Source organism: Myotis myotis, unplaced genomic scaffold, assembly GCF_014108235.1.
Source record: "Myotis myotis isolate mMyoMyo1 unplaced genomic scaffold, mMyoMyo1.p scaffold_m19_p_15, whole genome shotgun sequence".
NCBI classification, from domain to species: domain Eukaryota; kingdom Metazoa; phylum Chordata; class Mammalia; order Chiroptera; family Vespertilionidae; genus Myotis; species Myotis myotis.
The window spans coordinates 20,014,515-20,033,840 of NW_023416319.1; the positions used below are offsets into that span (position 1 = coordinate 20,014,515).

At 43.2% G+C, this 19,326-nt stretch overlaps 1 protein-coding gene across 2 annotated transcripts in view; it reads right to left on the minus strand.

The window, feature by feature from the left end:
• PI4K2A (phosphatidylinositol 4-kinase type 2 alpha) overlaps positions 1-18,484 on the minus strand; it is a 33,202-nt gene extending 14,718 nt beyond the window's left edge. Inside the window, exons 1-4 of one of the 2 annotated variants that reach the window (XM_036336419.1) lie at positions 17,954-18,481; positions 7,913-8,113; positions 1,446-1,577; positions 731-884 (exon numbers count right to left, since the gene is read on the minus strand). In XM_036336419.1, coding sequence (XP_036192312.1) covers positions 731-884; positions 1,446-1,577; positions 7,913-8,113; positions 17,954-18,388 — 922 coding nt within the window. In that variant the 5' untranslated portion in view covers positions 18,389-18,481. Of the gene's footprint in view, positions 1-730; positions 885-1,445; positions 1,578-7,912; positions 8,114-17,953 lie in introns of both variants that reach the window. The other variant, XM_036336420.1, reaches the window with a different exon arrangement.
• Between the last annotated feature and the right edge of the window lie 842 nt (positions 18,485-19,326).

A 19,326-nucleotide genomic window follows, 5' to 3' on the forward strand; every position in this document is an offset into this window, starting at 1 on the left:
GCAGACCCGGATGGCAGCAGGCAGGTGGCAGATTGTGCTGTCCCACCCTGCCTGCAGTATGCAAATTTAACAGCCATCTTTGTTGGGTTAATTTGCATACTCTTCTGATTGGCTGATGGGGGTAACAAAGGTATGGTCAATTAGCATCTTTGTCTTTTATTAGTGTAGATAGCTAAAATATGGAAGCAACCTAAGTTGCTTCCATTAACAGAGAAGCAAAATGTGGTATATACACATACAATGGACTATTCAGCCACAACATGAATGAACCTTAAGGATATTATACTAAACTAGAGGTCCGGTGCACAAATTCATGCATGGGTGGGGTCCCTGAGCCTGGCTGGTGATCGAGGCCTATTGCGGGGCCAGCTGGCTGGGGGGAGGGCTCGCGGGAGGTTGGCTGTGGGAGTGCACTGACCACCAGGGGGCAGCTCCTGCACTGAGCACCTGCCCCTGGTGGTCAGTGCACACCATAGCGACTGGCCAGCCAGTCATTTCAGTCGTTCGGTCGTAAAGTTCACTTGGGCTTTTATATATATAGATGAAATAAGCCAGTCACAAAATGACAAATACTGTAAGAATCCACTTATCTGAGGTACTTAATGACAAAACTGTCCTGTGATAGGTCTAGCTGCTATAAAAATTACTAGGGCTCTGGCCAGTGTGGCTCCAGGCCTCCTCCTATGTCTCATCAGTCTGGCACAGAGCAGAGGACCACTACACTGCTCACCAGTGTTGCGGATGATGTAATCCAGCACCACCAACCGTTCAAACTGCAGCAGTAGTTGCCGGTTAGTGTTCTCAGGGAGAGGTTCTGCTTCAAAACGCCGTAGCCAGTAGTCTGCATCTTTATAGCCTTCAACAAAGAGCTGGAATGAACCAACCTGCAACCAAGAAAGAGGAAGAAAGTTATTTCTCTAAAGTCCAAACTCAAAGATCCCAAGAGTAAGCCAGGGACCCACTAAGGTCTTGTGAATTTTATATCAGAGGAGGAAAACATTTTCAAGATGTTTACTTCATCTCCTTGCAAGTACAGGAGAAAAGGGCGGTGATGGTGATTGCCTGTCCAAATTCAAGAAACCCAACCAAATGGTCAAAAGGAGTAAAGGGAGAAAGTTAGGATTTTAGGCCCTTGACAGAAATGAAGGACAGGAGCCTCAGGGCAGGCTATTCACATGTCCATATATGAGTCTATAGCAGGGGTGGGGAATCTTTTTTCTGCCAAGGGCCATTTGGATATTTATAACATCATTCACTTAATATAATTCACTTAATATAAAGTTATGTTGCTATGAAAAAAGCTCCTAGATTTATTGAATTTTGAGTCCCACCTGCAGGGCCGGACGTTCCCCATCCCTGGTCTATAGACAACTTGCTTCACCACTTGGATGACTATGGCACTATAAGTCATCACTTTTGATAAATCACATAAATGTAGTCTATACCTTTGGTGGTAGCCCGATGCGGTTAAACCGTTGCCCAACTTTTGGCACTTTCTCTAGCGCAAGCCGCTTGCCCCTGGACTTCACTCGGTCAATGGCACTATAGTTGAAGGTCTCACTGGCCATGTGTACTACCTATAGTTGAAAGAGAAGAGATACCTAGGTTAGAGGTAGAGTCAAGTTTAAAAAACTATCCCACTATGGCAGAGAATAGCTTGATGCTCACCAATACTGTTCCTCTTCTAGGGCACACGTAAAGAATACATCTCTCAGTGTTCCTAGCAGCTTAGATGGAGTATATGACCAGTTTGGGCCAATGAAATGTTGACAAACCATATCACAGAAGAACCCTAGACACCTTGTCACTACATGGAATGACATGGAACCTCAGAGAGCTGCCTAACTGGCAAGATTCTATGATGTGAGCTAGAAATAAACTCCTATTATATTAAACCACTGTGATTCAGAAGCTGTTACAGCAGCTGACATGATTTATACTGACTACCTTCTGGATTAGGAGAAGATGGCCCAATGCCTGTTTCTCTCCAAATAAAAAAAAAAAAAATGCGCCCTAGCCAGTTTTGCTCAGTGTATAGAGCATCGGCCTTGAAGGGTTCCAGGTTCAATTCCAGTTAAGGGCACGTACCTTGGTTGCAGGCTCCTGGCCCTGGTCAGGGCATGTGCGAGGCAATCAATCTATGTATCTCTCTCACATTGGTGTTTCTCTCTGTCTCTCCCTCTCCCTTCCATTCTCTCTAACAATCAATGGTAAAAATATCCTTGGGTGAGAATTAAAAAAACAACAAATTGCAATTTATGCTATACCCTTTTATTTCCTTTTGAATTTTATACGATGTGCAATTATTCACATTCAAAAAGTAAACATTAAAGTTAATTTTAATTTTTAGTGAATTGTTTTATTTTTTTAATTTAAAATTTTTATTTATTAAATGTAGTGGGGTAACATTGGTCAACATGAATATATATGTTTCAGGTGTGGGTTTCTATGTTATAAGATCTGTATATTGAACCATGTGCCCACCACCCAAAGTCAAAATATATTAGGACCCCCCTATCTCCCCCACCACAATTAATATTTATGTAGACTATATCTGGAATATTACACAAGAAACTAATAATAGCAGCTGTCTCTGAGAAATGAAATTGAGTGGCTGGAAGACAGGGTTGGGAGGAAAGCTGAATTACTCTTCTCCATTTACTCTCCTGTGCTTTCTGATTTTAGCACTAGATACATGCATTGCCTATTCAAAAAAAAAATTTAATGGGCCATCAATGTTATACTTAATTGTCACATTGTGATGACAATCAAGTGTAATGCATAATCCATATGTACACCTATTATCACACTTATCACATTGCCTTGTGATCATCCATATGTATAGCTAACATCTTTCTTAAGACTAATGAAATTAGGGGAGGAAGAGAACATTTTACTCACATTAGCATTCCCAAATAGTGTCTGGCACATGTTCAAAAATATTAAGTGCATGAATAAATGAGTTATAAGCTTTTTTTCAGAGTCAGCAACAGGTGGATTTTCACATATAAATATGCAAAATCAAATTTATAAGAAAACTATTTTCCTAAGCCTTGCAAAATTCATTACAAATAAACTAATTATTTTGCCCATGAATGATATAGAAAGGGGCAAAATAATTCCCTCCTTCCCTCCTTTAACACATCAACCAGTGTTAAAGGAGTACCTAAAATGTATGTTTAAGATATTGCAGAATGGCACTCATTGTCTTATAAATCGGGAAACTCAGGCCAGGAATAAAGGGAAAACAGGGCTTTCCTAAGACTATCCTATCTTACCAGTTTACATGGTGAAACCCTAGTTCTTTGGGCCATAAACCACCTTTTCCCACATCAGATTTATTTGCAATCACTCTTCATAACAGCCCCCTTTTCCCTATGACTAATGAAATTATCATAACCTGAAACTTTACTGGGACAGAGAACAGAGACAGCTACCAAATGAAAATTAGAGCCTTACTACTTGAGGCTCCACTGCAGCGTGAGCCCCGTTTCCTTAGAAACAGATGCTCTGATCAACTGGCTAGAATTCCATCACAGGGTGGGGAGGCGGGGATAGGGTAGGGAGAGATGCTTCCTCTTACTATTCTCCAGCAGCTTTTTGTTAAGTTTGCAAAGTACTGTGTCATATCAGTCTCATAGAAGACAAGTATTTTTGTTGCTGCTGACTTTTTATATATATATATATATTTTATTGATTTTTTACAGAGAGGAAGGGAGAAGAATAGAGAGTTAGAAATATCAATGAGAGAGAAACATCGATCAGCTGCCTCCTGCACACCACCCCCTACCGGGGATGTGCCCGCAACCAAGGTATATGTCCTTGACTGGAATCGAACCCGGGACCCTTTAGTCCGCAGGCCGATGCTCTAGCCACTGAGCCAAACCAGTTAGGACGCTGCTGACTTTTTAATGCAAAAGTTCCTCAGGCCTCATTAAGGTTCTCTAACAGAGAAAGAGGAAGATCAGAGATGGGGAAGAAAAGGATTGTGTGTGGGTGGGGAGGGGGGGGTGACATTAATGATTAAAATAGTCATAAAAATACCACAGGCTGAGATTTATGGAGTGTTTACATTGTTCTAGGCTCTAGGCTATATGTTTTACTACTACATGGATGATATTGTGTAATCTTAATAGCCATGCTATAAAACAGAAACTATTTATATCCCTATTTTTATAGTAAGGAAACTGAGCGTGGGGGGAATTCTAATGACTTGCACAAGGGCAATACACTAAAAACCTGCAAAGCCAGAATTCGAACATAAGCCCTCTGATTCTTAGGCACGGCCCTCCAGAAGTACAGGCAGAGCAGTCAGGCATAGGCCAAGGGCACTGTGTTATTTACTTAGTGAAGAAAGGATATTTAAAGTGATGGGCAAAGAGTATTTAAAAGAGTTTCTAGAGTTTAGGAGGGGCCTAGTAGAAGGATTTCAGGTTAGGCAGGAGGTCATAGGAGCATCAATTATTATACAAGAAAGTTAGAGTGTGCTATTTAACTATATGCACACTGAAAGGATTGAAACATGAAGGGAAGGAATGAGCTGCACAAAGCCAGGCAGTGACTTAGATGTCAAATGAGAGCTACATACCCAGAATTGTGATCAAACATTCTCTCCTTGACCTGAAGTTGGGGGATATCTGGTATTGTTTGTCTTTTTTAATGATTAAAAAAGAACATCACCAGAAGATATTTTTCCCATTGATTGTGAGAGAGAGTGTAAGGGAGGGAGGAGGGGGAGAAACATTGATGCAAGAGAGACACATCGATTGGTTGCCTCCTGCATGCTCCCCTACTGTGGCTGGGGAATTTGCAACTGAGGTACGTGCCCTTGACTGGGAATTGAACCTGAGACCCTTCAGTCTGCAGGCCAATGCTTTAACCACCAAGCCAAACCAGCCAGGGCTGGTATTGTTTCTCATTGTTTGATATTCATTCACCAATTCAGGTGGTCCTTATGGAATGCTTACTGTAAGTATAGTACTTTGCGAGGTGCTGAGAATGGAAGAAGGATATTTCAAGAAATGGTCCCTGGGCTATCCCTTTCACTTTGGCATATCGTAAACTTTTTCAACGGACAGACAGACTAGGAAGAAAAGAGAGAGTTCAGGGGCTCCTTTGATCCCCATATTTACACAGATTCCACTGGGGTTCTAGGAGGAGTGCCAAATGAGTTTAAGGCTAGAAACTGATGCAAGAGAAACACAGGATTTGAGTCTGTCCTGTGCTGGTGGCCCACTGTAAACAAGAATGTGGTTGGCTTAATTACATTTACCATAACTAGCAAAGGTTTGTTAACTATACTCAAGACGCAGTTAAAGGAACAACTAAATGTCACCAGCAGGATGACCTGGGAGAACAGGTTGGCCTTGGATATGATTCTGGAAGAAAAAGGAGTATGTGTAATGTTGGGGGCCAGTGCTGTACATTCATCCCTGACAACACAGCCAGACGGAACCATCACTAAGGCCCTACAGGGATTGGCAGCTTTAGCTAATGCGTTAGCTAGAATCCTGGAATTGAGGATCCTTTCTCTGATTCACTAGATCAATGGTTTGGAAAGTGGAAGGGAATGATGGTATCCATATTCACCTCTTTGATTAGGAGTCTCAGTGATGGGATGTTGTATCATCCCATGTATGAGAGGAATTATCCAAAGGTTAATTGCAGGGGTCCTCAAACTACGGCCCGCGGGCCACATGTGAATACAAATATTGTATTTGTTCCCGTTTTGTTTTTTACTTCAAAATAAGATATGTGCAGTGTGCATAGGAATTTGTTCATAGTTGTTTTTTTTAAACTATAGTCCGGCCCTCCAACGGTCTGAGGGACAGTGAACTGGCCCCCTGTTTAAAAAGTTTGAGGACCCCTGGTTAATTGAAACCACATTGATCAAACAGCAAAATGGTCTCCTAGACACTGTAGAGCATGAAAGTCAATGAATGTCAGCTGAGTTTGAAGAGTTTATATAAAGAAAAGGGGGGAATTGTGAGAATAAACAAGTAATTTTTTCTATCAAAGAACAGTTTAGGCAGTCGCCATTTTGGCCCGCATGACTTGCAGCTCCCCTGGGGGCCGCCATCTTGAAATGGCAAAGGTCAACCCCTTCTTTAAATTAGCCAATCGTGAAAGACTGTGAACCTGAGCTCCAATCAAGAGTGAGGGACAGGTGACATGCGTCAGAATTAAAAAGGCGTCAGAATTAAAAAGCCGAGTGGACTGCCTGCTCAGAGCGGGTGAGCTCCCAGACCATGTGCATGCACACCTTCCTACAGGAGTAAAGATGTCTGCCTTGCAAAACAAACAAACAAACAAACAAACAAACAGTCCCTGACTTCTATACTTACAATCTAGTTGGCTTATTGTTTGGAGTTTGGTAGCAAAGAAGCAGACACAGTTAAATATCCACAACAGGAACATTTTCTTCTAAAATACTCTGGGAAGCCCTGGCTGACGTGGCTCAGTTGAAGGGAAGCTCAGGTTTGAAGGGAAGCTCTTGTCTCCTGATCAGTGCTGTGCACTGGAAGGTCGAAGTTCGAATCCTGGTCAGGGCACATACCTAAGTTGCAGATTCTATCCCCAGTTCGGGAGCGTAAAGGAGGCAACTGATTGCCCTAACCGGTTTGGCTCAGTGGATAGAGCGTCGGCCTGCAGGCTGAAGGGTCCCAGGTTCGATTCCGGTCAGGGGCATGTACCTGGGTTGCGGGCATATCCCCAGTAGGGGGTGTGTAGGAGGCAGCTGCTCGATGTTTCTAACTTTCTATCCCTCTCCCTTCCTCTCTGTAAAAAATCAATAAAATATATATAGATATATAGATATAGATATAGATATATAGATATAGATATATAAAAGGAGGCAACTGATTGATGTATCTCTCTCAATTGAAGTTTCTTTCTCCTCCTCCCCTCTCTCCCTCCCTCCTTTTCTAAAATAAAATACCATGAAAAACAGAAAAACAGGTTTGAAGGGAAGCTCCTGTCTCCTGATCAGTCTCTTTGCCCACAGAGTCAGCTAACTAAACCTGTAAGAATACTTCAAGCAGAGGTTTTTAATCTAGAGGCATGGTTCCTATGGGGTCAATGGATGAATTTCAAATGGTTGAATGAATGAATTTCAAATGGATGAATCATCTACTGAAATTATATGCAAAACAATTGCAAATATGTGTACAGGGGTTCTTACCCTGGCCTCAATAAGTTTTCTGATATTATATGTAATTAATTCTGTATTCAAGCATTTTGGTTGAATTGAGGGGATATGATCCAGACCCTCATTAGAACCTCAACTGTCTATACCACATATAATGTGTGTGTAAATCCATTATAAGTGTGGATTTGCCTCCTGGGACACCAATTTTGTTATGTTGAGATAAGTACCAGAATTCCATAATATAAAGATGAAGAAGTAGAATTCCATGTCAGTTCCCTGTAGTGGTCAGGCCAGATCTTTACTCTAAACCTCAGCCCATTCTAGTCCTCCTTGCCAGACCTTACATAAGTGCTTAGCTGGTATCAGCTAGTCCATTCTAGACTGTATCTAAATTCTGGAATGACTTGGAAATCTAAGAAAGTGAGCCACAAAAGTAGCTAGGTTTCTAACCAGCTTAAGGTTATCTGGGATCCACAGATGCAGGGAGCCCATAAATGTGCATCACAGTGTCAGTAAACTTCCTGAAATTGTAGGCAAAATTTTATGTGTATCCTTCTCAGGACAACTTTCAGCAGATGATCAAATTATGAGTTTAAACCTAGCTCTCCATACACAAACCCCTTACAAAAGAGGCTGAAAACCCTAAACTCGGGGCATAAGCACGCTCACTGGACCTAATGATCTCACTAACTTAACATGTAGCAGGGCTTAGGCCCAGGAAAACTCTGTCAAGGCAGTAAGGCCCTCTGGAGACAGGTCACTGACCTTTGTACGGGGTACAATGTTGAGTTCCAGTTTTTGGTCCACCAGGCTGGCCCCGGCCTCTGAAAGATAGCCCTGGTTGAGGACAAGGCAATCACGGCCAAAGCAGCAGGGACAGCAGAGCTTCTGCAGCCACTTGGTCCACTTAGGATTAAGGTGCCCATAGGGCTCTTCATTCTTGGGTTTGAAAACAGCAATGATCTTCTACACAGACAAAAGAAAAAGAGGATGTTAAAGGCAAGTTGATTAAAGTAGCTCACAAACCAGGTCAGCAGGAAAATTAAATTAAATAAAATAAATAAATAATAAAATAAAATACCATGGGGGAAAAGAAAAACAGGTTTGAAGGGAAGCTCTTGTCTCCTGATCAGTCTCTTTGCCCACAGAGGCAGCTAATTAAACCTGTGAAGAACACTTCAAGTAGGAGTTTTTAATCTAGAAGCATGGTTCCAAGTACCAGAAATGAGAGGGCCTGGGCAGACAGCCTCTACTTAGAGTTAGACACTGACTTCTCCCCAACTTATAAGGGGAAGACACCAGCTTATGTATGCAGCTAGGAGACCCACTGATACAAAGGACTGTAGCCAAAGAAGTTGCCAAGTCTGGTACATGTGGCACAACAGATTGTAACACCATCAAACCCCAATTTCCAAGGTACATACAGATACACTATTGCTCTGCAGCAATTATGCAGAATCAAAAAATTATCAACTGAAAGGAAATTAGTAAAGTATTATGGATTGAGGTTAAGAAAATTTCTTCATTGATGGTTGATTTCCTCTATCAGCCTTACTATCTCACCCCCTGGATGTTAATGAAATCTTACAATAAAAAGTTTAGAAATGACAAAATAAGAAAGCAAGAGAAAAGAATAATCACAGCAGTAAAAGGAATATGGTTAGAATGGGGTTCTCTTAAGTCATCCTGATAGGCAAGAGACCAGGACAGGAGAGGTCACAAAAATTAAAAATCCATCTTCTCTAGACGACAGTAACTTAATCCTCAAAGGTCCTTGGAAATAGGGGATACTGCTGCAACCTAGAAACTATGGCCCTCCCTCCTGAAGATTTCTTCCCCAGGTTAGCTCTCTGAGGTTGTTTTTCCTCTTTCTCAGTCCCTGTAGTCCCCCAAATCGGTCATTTCAAAGAAAGAGAAGTGAATATGCTATTCAAGTGATGCCACTTCTTATCATATGACTCGCCCTCTCCCCTCACCCCACAGCCAACTCAAGCTAGTCTGGGTCATAAGACATTTTCCTGTGGGTATCACTTCCTGAATGACAGGGCACATCAGAAAACATATACCCATCTGCCTACATTAACTAAGTACTCATATTAGGAATTGGCTAGGCACATGTCTCCAACAATATTTGGTCAATCACAAGGCCAGTTCCTTCAAGAGGCCTTGTGAGGATTTGAGAGGGCTAGAAAAATACAGAACTCTCTTCCTCCTTCAAAAAGAATCAATTTATTCTTAAAGATAAGTAAACTTACTTATCCACTGGAAAAAGTCAAATGCATATATTCCTATCATAAGTCAGAATTACATTCTTATTCAAAGTGGCTAGCAAGAGGCTGAAGTTAACAATCTTCCTCTCCATCTCTGCTCCCTGGAATCCTGGACTCTGAATCACACAGCTCACCACTCAGAGGAAGACAGATAAGTCCACTGAAACTCTCTGGAATCTGGGCAGTGAATCACAGGATAATGTGAGGCATGTCCCAGAATCCAACGGTCAGTTCAACTGAAGCACAATGTGGAGTTTAGCAAGCTGGTCCCCAAAAGGGAGAACAAGACATTCCTACTACTAGCAAGGCTGAAAAATGCCAGGGCGGAGGCTTAACTATTTCCACTTAAAGAAGTAGAACTTGAAAGCCAAGAGTACAGCCAAGCATCATTTATAGACTAACCTTTCAAACCTGTTTCCTTCCTCCATAAGGAGAACCATAAAGCATTTCATCAACTCTAAAAGCATTAGTAAGTATGGATAGCTCGGTACAGCATGGGGTTTATTAATTATTAATGTCTAGACTGGCAAATGAGGGAACAGTAGGGTGGGAAGGTGAAGGAACTAAAGGACTTTCAGACAGAAGGGGAGATAAGTGCCTTTGATGACTAAATATAAGGCTTAGTCCAATTCAATTCTGTTAACACTTGCTCAGTACCTAGTTTGTGTAAGCACTCTGCAGTTTTCCTAAATAGATACATAAAACCACCCTGGCCTAATTTCCAAAGCACCCTGGTCACTTCACATAATCAACTGTGTTACCGAATACTCAAGAATACTCTCTTTACTCATAGAAAACCACTCAAATTAGAAAGACACCCAGCAGTATTTAGTTGAGAAAGAAAATGACCACTTCCTAATTTTTCTCGCCATCCTCTCCTATAATATACTTTCAATTCCTTTATTACATTTAGGAGAAAGCTTCAGTTTGATACCAATATTTTTTAAACACCTTTCTTTAACACCCATTTACTAATCCCCTTTTAACCAAGGGGGTGAAGTGCAGGTAGCCTAAGTAGGAGCAATCCACGAAGGTGGGGATAAAAACAGATCTGCACAAGGAAGCAAGAGGCCACTAAGTGGCTGGTGTCAGGCCCCACAACCAATTACTGGAACCTGGAATCCAAAGGGTTTCCTATATCTAACCACCAGCCACAAGGAAGAGGGTATTAGGTTATGCCAGTGGTTGGCAAACTGCAGCTCGGCAAACCGCGGCTCACGAGCCACACGCGGCTCTTTGGCCCCTTACGTGTGGCTCTTCCACAAAATACCGACTTCTGCGCATGGGCCACGAAGTTTCAGTCGCACTGTATGTGCGCGCCGCACATGGTATTTTGTGGAAGAGCTACACTCAAGGGGCCAAAGAGCCGCATGTGGCTTGCGAGCCGCGGTTTGTTGACCACGGGGCTATGCTAAAGAGGCTTTTTCCTCCAGGGACCTAAAATCTAACCGTTCAAGTACATCACTCATATTACACAGTGAAATATACAGTAACAACTTTTTTTAAATACATTTTATTGATTTTTTTAAAAAAATATATTTTATTGATTTTTTACAGAGAGGAAGGGAGAGAGATAGAGAGTTAGAAACATTGATGAGAGAGAAACATCGATCAGCTGCCTCCTGCACATCTCCTACTGGGGATATGCCCGCAACCCAGGTACATGCCCTTGACCGGAATCGAACCTGGGACTTTTCAGTCCGCAGGCCGATGCTCTATCCACTGAGCCAAACCGGTTTCGGCCATTTTATTGATTTTTTACAGAGAGGAAGGGAGAGGGATAGAGAGTTAGAAACATCAATGAGAGAGAAACATGGATCAGCTGCCTCCTACACATCCCCCACTGGGGATGTGCTGGCAACCAAGGTATATGCCCTTGACCGGAATCAAACCTGGGACCCTTCAGTCCGCAGGCTGACGCTCTATCCATTGAGCCAAATCGGTTAGGGCTACAGTAATAACTTTTAATAAGTTTTTTGTTTTTAACTTTGGTAAATATAAAGTGGACGGTTCTCAAACTTTTTAGTCTCAAGATCCCTTTAAACTCTTAAAACTTATTAAGGATCTCCAAAAGGTTTTGCTTATATGGGTAAAATCTGTATTTGCTATAGTAAAAATGAAAATGGAAATGTTAAAACTATTTATGAATTAATTTAATAATAAAAATAAACCCACTATATGTTAACATAAGTGACATGTTTCATAAAAAATATATTTTTAAAAACAATTTTTAGTGATAAGATTGGCATTGTTTTATTATTTTTATAGATCTCTCTAATGTTTGGCTTATAAAAAACAACTGGATTCTCACATCTTCCTTAATATTAAGTCTGCTTCAATATCATACATTCTGTAGCCTCTGGAATCTCCACTGTACACTTATAAGGAAATTAGAGTGGAAAAGGCAAAGTCTTAGAATTATTATAAAAATAATTTTGACCTGAGGACCCCAAAAGGGACTCCTAGAGGTCCTTGGCCACACTCTGAGAACTCCTGTATTCGGTATTAGAAGTTGGAAGGAAACAGCACTCCCTGACGTAGCTATTTAGGTAGAGAAGTCTTATTTACATGTTAACTCTCACAAAAGAGAGGGGGGATTCCTCCAAATATGGGACTGAAAGAAGATGGGATCCAAATAGAATATAGTGAAGAGATTAGCCTATATTTCTTTTCCTAGCCACTGCCTTCAACTCCACCTGCCTCACCCATTAGAACTTGTGACCTGGGACAGCTCCCTATAACAGATGGTAGATACTTAAAATCTCGAGAACTACATTTATATATGATAATCAAAGTTGAATGCCTCTTAACATTTTAGTAAAAAAAAAAAAATGATTCTATTTGAGGTCTTTATTCTTTATTTGGCTATCAGTGTGGTTCTCAACAAAAGGTAAGGGCATCAGAATTTCTTTTTTATTATTACTTTTTTATTTTTTAAAAATGTTTTTATTGATTTCAGTGAGGAAGAGAGAGGGAGAAACATCAGTGATGAGAGAGAATCATTGATTGGCTGCCTCCTGCACACCCCACATGGAATCCAGCCTGCAACGCAGGCATATGCCCTGACCGGGAACCGAACCTTGACTTTCTGGCTCATAGGTCCACGCTCAACCTCTGAGCCACCCGGTCAGGCTGAATTTCTTGAAGACGTACACTCAATAATATTAACACACTTTTATATTTCAAAAATGGAAAAAAAAATACTGTGCTGGCCCTGGCAAGTGTTCTCAGAGGTTAGAGCATCGGCTGGGGCACCGAAGGGTCAAGGATCCAATTCCTGGTCAAGGGCACGTACGTGGGTTTCGGGTTCACTCCTCGCCCCTGGTAGGAGCACATGCAGGAGGCAAACAGTCAATGTGTCTCTCTCACATCAATGTTTCTCTCTCTTTTTACCTCACCCTCCTTTCCACACTCTCTGAAAAACAATGGAAAAAATATCCTCAGGTGAGGGTTAACAAAAAAAAAAATTTGTACTGTACGGATTTCATGACAAACTCTTGGTGGATAAAGTATTTTTAGAGGTTGAAAATTATGATATAAGGCCAAATTCCTAGAACATGTGAGCGGTATCTGTAAAATTTTGAAGCAAATACCAATTAGGATTATCTATCTAATGAATGTACTATTCTCAATGGTCATGAAAGCATCTTTTCAAAATCATATGACTTTTGCTCTAGCTGATTTGGTTCAGTGGATAGAGCGCAGGCCTGGGGACTGAAGGGTCCCGGGTTTGATTCCAGTCAAGGGCACATGCCTGGGTTGCGGGCTCAATCCCCACTAGGGTGAGTGCAGGAGGCAGCAGATCAATGATTCTCTCTCATCACTGATGTTTCTATCTCTCCCTCTCCCTTTCTCTCTGAAATCAGTAAAAATATATTTTAAAAAATCATATGACTTTTGCCTTACTCAATGCTAATGTACCCAAGAAAGCCTTACCCAGAGATCAATGGGCATACAGCTTAAAAACACACTCTAAGCAGGAACCATGCCAAGGGATTTCAGGTGTCATATCTCATTTAATCTTCTCAATAAACTAGTGATCCATGCTATTCTATGATTCTTGGAAATATGAACATCTAGTATTACTAGCCTCACAAAACAGAAAATGCTCAGAAAATACTTTTGTAGGTGACTGAGTCTGAGACTTGAAGTGCAAGGATGTAACTGAGGAGGGTAATAGGAGTACTCTCTACCATGACTTCTGACCTAGCATTTTCCATTTTACTGTTCCAGGTCCCTACTTGCTTGCCCTGAGGGAGAAACAATCCTAAATTGAGAAACGGAGTCAGGCCTGTTATCTTAAAAAAACTGTTGGACTGTCTAGCTCCAAATGTAATTGTCACAGAAACTACTGGTCCCCCAATCTCTGTTCCCCCTTCTTCGTTGGACACAGGAGCCCTGACTTTTAGCTGGGCAAAATAAAAACTATAGTTCCAGGCACTACTGCAGCTAAGTTCTGGACAATGAGATATAAAGAGGAGTCTGGGGCAACTTCTAAAAAAATGCCTTAAGAGGAGTGGGCATATGATCCCTCTCCCCTTTCTTCTTCCAAGTGGCTAAAAAGCAGGTAAGATGTCTGCAGTTTGAATAGCCATCTTGGATCACGAAGTGGAAGCGATATACTAAGGATGGCTGATAAGCTGGATGGAAGTTTGCATCCCCTAATAAAGTGAAATGCCATCTTTGAGTGGCCTATAGACTTCTTTTATAAGTTAAATGTACTTTTATTCGAGTCATTTTTTAAAATTTTATTTATTGATTTTAGAGAGAGAACATTAATTTGTTGTTCCACCTATATATGCATTCATTGGTTGCCTCTTCTTTCTTTCTTTCTTTTTTTTTTTTTTTAAATATATTTTATTGATTTTTTTACAGAGAGGAAGGGAGAGAGATAGAGAGTTAGAAACATCGATGGGAGAGAAACATCGATCAGCTGCCTCCTGCACATCTCCCACTGGGGATGTGCCCACAACCCAGGTACATGCCCTTGACCGGAATCGAATCTGGGACCCCTCAGTCCGCAGGCCGACGCTCTATCCACTGAGCCAAACCGGTTTCGGCTGCCTCTTCTTTCTTAAAAAAATATATTTTCATTGATTTCAGAGAGGAGGAGAAAGGGAAAGAGAGAGACAGAAACATCAATGATGACAGAGAATCATTGATTGGCTGCCTCCTGCATGCCCCACACCAGGGATCAAGCCCACAATCCAGGCACGTGCCCTTGACCGGAATCGAACCTGGGACCCTTCAGTCCACAGGCTGACGCTTTATCCACTGAGCCAAACCAGCTAGGGCACGAGTCATTATTATTTTAAATTTTCTATGCACACAGTCAAATTTATTCCTAACCAAAATAGTAGCTGAAAAGAGAAATCAGAAATTCAGATGATACTAACTCTGAGGCAGCAGAATAGAGTATTTAGGAGAAAGAACTCTGGAGCCAGTTCGTCAGTGTCTGTATCCTGCCTCCCACTTACTAGCTGTGAAATCTGGGCCAATTACTTATACTGTGTGCCTTAGTATCATTATCTGTGGGGATAATAATAGTGCCTACCTATGAGGGTGTGATGTGAATTAAGTGAGTTATTACTTGTAAAGCATTTAAAACAGTAACTGGAATATAATAAGTACTATCTAAGTATTTGTCAAGTAAAATAAACTCATTTAGAGCAGGGCCAAAGATGGTAAGACCAAGTACAGTGAGTCTGTGGGCCATTCTGACACACCACAGGATTTAGGAAGTGGTCCTCTGCTCTAAACCACATTCACCTCAGTGGGAGCAGGATGGTTACATTAATAAGTTTTGTCAGGGCACATGTGTTTCAACATCCCCTCTAAGAAAGGACAGTGGTCAGGAAATTAAGGAGACTGAGATCCCACAAATCACCAAGAAATCACACCAGAGTCTGTCATTCTCTGTGGCCCAAATACTGAGATAGTAGTACTTTATCTGCCAGGGAGAACTGAGAGATCATATTATTCCCACCTGTCAGAGTACCTGATCACTTAGCTGATCTGACACACTTCCAACAGAGCTGTAACAGTATTATGACAGAAAAACAAAAACCTTCCTCTGGCTCCTGTATCTAACAAAAATAATCAGTCAACAAGGTAACTAAAAACCACTCATATGTTATCTTAGATGTCATTCTGGCTCTCCAATAAAAAGACAAAAGCATCTTGCTAACATTTAGATCTCAGAACACCTAGCTTTCTTTTCTTCTAGAAGTCATGGTTCCCCTTTGAGCTTTTCATTTGACTTACTGCTATCTTATTTGAGGGACTTAGAAATACCTATTAATCTCAAAGCTTTCTCCAACTTAGTCTATGTTAGAGTTGATGGCAGATTTGCTCTCTGGGTCTTGGTGATAATTCAGGGATGACAACACCTGGGAGAATAACTAAATCATTCAATGAAGCTAACCAAGAGTTACAAGTCACAGCACATCCTAGCCACTCAGCACTCCTATCAAAATAGCACCATCCATTTAAAGAGTTCATATGGGAGAGGTGCGGGGGGGGGGGGGGGGGGTAGTTTTAACACCCATCATTCTAACAAGTATAACAATAACATTTTTCCAATAAACCATTCTGGCCCATCTGATAACTTTGGCAAAGAATACTTGTTACTTGGTATTTTTGACCCACTGATATTCCAATGACACTTCTGCAGTTCTCAAAAGAATAAAGGTAGGTCACTCTGAAAGACCACCAGACATTCAAACTGCAAACCAGGAAAATCCATCAGATTGCTACTGACTGCCCTCACTCCAGCTACTTCAAGCTGGACATCTAGAAATCTCAGCTGACTGCTTTCGGAACTCAGAAACTGAGATTAAAATCTGTTCCGATCATTAACCTTTGTTCCTCTTTTGTTTCCACAGAACTGACTCTTATTAAATAACTGTTTGTGTAATAATAGGCCTAACTTTGAGAGCCTACCTGCATCACCACCTCCTGAAATAAGATAACTGTTTAACTAAACTGACTTATTCCCAAATCTGAGAGACCGGTTCAAAGATGATGCAATTTACCAACTCAACTTTTTTTTTTTTTTTACAGAGAGGAAGGGAGAGGGACAGAGAGTTAGAAACATCGATGAGAGAGAAACATCGATCAGCCGCCTCCTGCACAACCCCCACTGGGGATGTGCCCACAACCAAGGCACATGCCCTTGACTGGAATCGAACCCGGGACCCCTGAGTCCGCAGACGGATGCTCTATCCGCTGAGCCAAACCGGTCAGGGCCCAACTCAACTTCTTGAGCGTTTCAAAGGCGGGACTAAAGGGGAGCAGATTATAGTACCCAAAATGTGTCACTTTTGCGTGTGGATTGTTTGAGCTGAAGGCAAGCAAGACCTGGCATTCTCAGGGAAAACTTTTACCTCCCCTTTAACTGCCTAAAAAAACTCAGATAGGGGACCTGGCCTAGAAAGAGAGCTATTACCAGAGAGATTTTTTTTTTCCTGTAGGACTTACCTACATGGCAGGTAAAATACCTGATTAGCAAAAACCTGCTCTTCTTAACTTCCCAGTGAATTGCCGTCCTCCCCTTTGAAGCTCCAGCCCATATCCCTCAGCTGAGACCGCATATAAACATCAATTGCCTTACTGCCTTTGGATCACATATGTTTATGGGGCTCCCATACCTTAGGAAATCAAATTTGTCTTTCTCATGTTAAAAAAAATAAATAAAAATAAAGGTCATCTCTCAGCTGCCCTGATCACTCTATGCCCCACCCCATCCCCGTCCTCCTTTATACAAATAAATGCAAGGGACAAAATAAAGGTCAGCAAACACTTCGCCTTCGCTGAAAAAGCTAACTACGATCGTCCTGGGAGAGAAATGAAAGTAAGAAGGCAGCTGACAGCCCCGTGATTCTAAATCTCCATTCTAAGTTTGAGGAACCATAAACATTGTTGAACAATATCCCAAAAGAAGTGAGCAATACCCAGACAGATGGAAACTGCTGATTCCACCCACTCTGTCACCAGCGTCTGCCAATAGGAGGCCTGGGGAGGCGGCAGGAGACATCCCCACAGCACAGAGGCTGGACCTGCACCCTCAGAGCCCCTCCCTGATGGGGCGTCAACTAACTGGTTTGGTCCCAAAAGAGGGAAAGACGGGCCCAGACCTCAACCTGCAAATCTGTAGGTTAATGCCCGAATGCACTTTACCGAACCTCCTAGGAAGCAGCATCTCCCCGCGCCTCTCCGTCCAGAAGCAGATCGCCCCACCGCACAGCTGGGCCCTCCGCCTGTATCTGGTCTATTTCCTCTTTTCCGCTCACTCCTCCCCCACCAAACAGGTTCTGATTTATTTCTTCATTCCGCAGAGCTTCTCCACCTCCAGTCCCCGTGGCACTCCAAAACCCTGCCGAGTGGCTCCGCATGGAAAGTTTCTCCCTTCTGCGACCTTTCGTTCAGCCCCCCGCCCCCCGCCTTCCGCCTCCCCCCGGCCGTGCGAAGCCCCAAACTCCCCCGGCCTGACCCACAGTCCCCGCAGCCAGCGGGCTCGGTCGCCACCGGATCTCACCCCCTGAGGGTCCTTGACGAAATAGCTTCCGCTGGAGCCTTGGTAGATGCGCTCGGGGAAGATGCAGCGCTCGATGGCCACTTCGGCCTGTCGCACCACCGCCTCGAACTCCGGGTCCTCGGGGAACTCGTTCCGTTCCCGGTGGGCCTGCGCGGCGTGAGCAGCGGCCGCGGCCTGGGCGGCCAGGGCTTGGGCCTGAGCCGCCACGGTCTGGGCTTGACCCTGGGCCGCGGCACCCCGGGCCCGATCCAGCAGTGGCTGCCGCTCCCTGTCGTGGCCTGGCGAGCCCGGCGGTGAAGGGGCCGGGCCGGTCGCCGCCGCCACTCGGATCGCGCCCCCCGGCACCTGCGGAAAGTGAGCGCCCGAGCCGGACGGGAAGGTATAGTCCGGGGGTTGGGCCCGCTCGGGGGACACTAGTGGGCTCGTCTCGTCCATCCCTCAGGCCGCCGGCTCCCGGACCCGGCGCGTAGCGCACAGCTGAACTCCGGGCCAGGGCCAATCCACAACACCCCCAACCTCCGCCCGGCCAACCAGGTCGCGGTGCCTCTCTGGCCCCGCCCCCACCTCCTTGTTTACTTGGTGACGAGTAGGCACAACCCCCTCGCGCGCGACAGTAGCCAATCAGAATCAGCGCCTACGCAATCGCGCTCCGCAGAGTTTGCTCATCCCCTCTCTGATGACTGCGCATGCTTCAGGAGTCGACCTCGTGTCAGACACGCCCTCCGCTCTTAGCTTCCAATCGCTGACCCATCTTTGGGAGTTTTCAATAAAGTAACCTACCTAAGCAGTCATTAGTTATTGAGTGCCTACTGTGAACCCACTATAAGACTGGAAAAATCTAATTTTTGCCCTATACGCTTTGGCTCAGTGGATAGAGCATCGGCCCAAAGCCTGAAGGGTCCTGTGTTTGATTCCGGTCAAGGGCATGTACCTTGGTTGCAGGCTCAATCCCAGTTGGCTGCATTCGGGAGACATCCAATCAAAATGTGTCTCTCTAATATCCATGTTTCTATCTATGTCTCTCCCCTTCCCTTCCACTCTCTCTAAAAATCAATGGAAAAATATCCTCAGGTGAGGATTAACCAGAAGAAACTCTCAGGATTTCTTTCTGTACCTACCTCCTGAACTTGACTTTCCTTTTATTGAAAAGAGCGTCAATACATTGACACTATGAAGAGCTAGCACTTACCAATGGGTAAGCAAGTGCCTGATATTATTTTAAGTGCATCACATGGATTAAGTCAAGTGGCAAGCATTACAGCCTCTATGATGTTGGAAGCTGAGTAAAGTAACTTGTCCATGGTCATGAAGCTGATAAATGGCAGAACTGGATCCAAATCCAGGCTGGCTAGCTCCATGCTTTTAACACTACT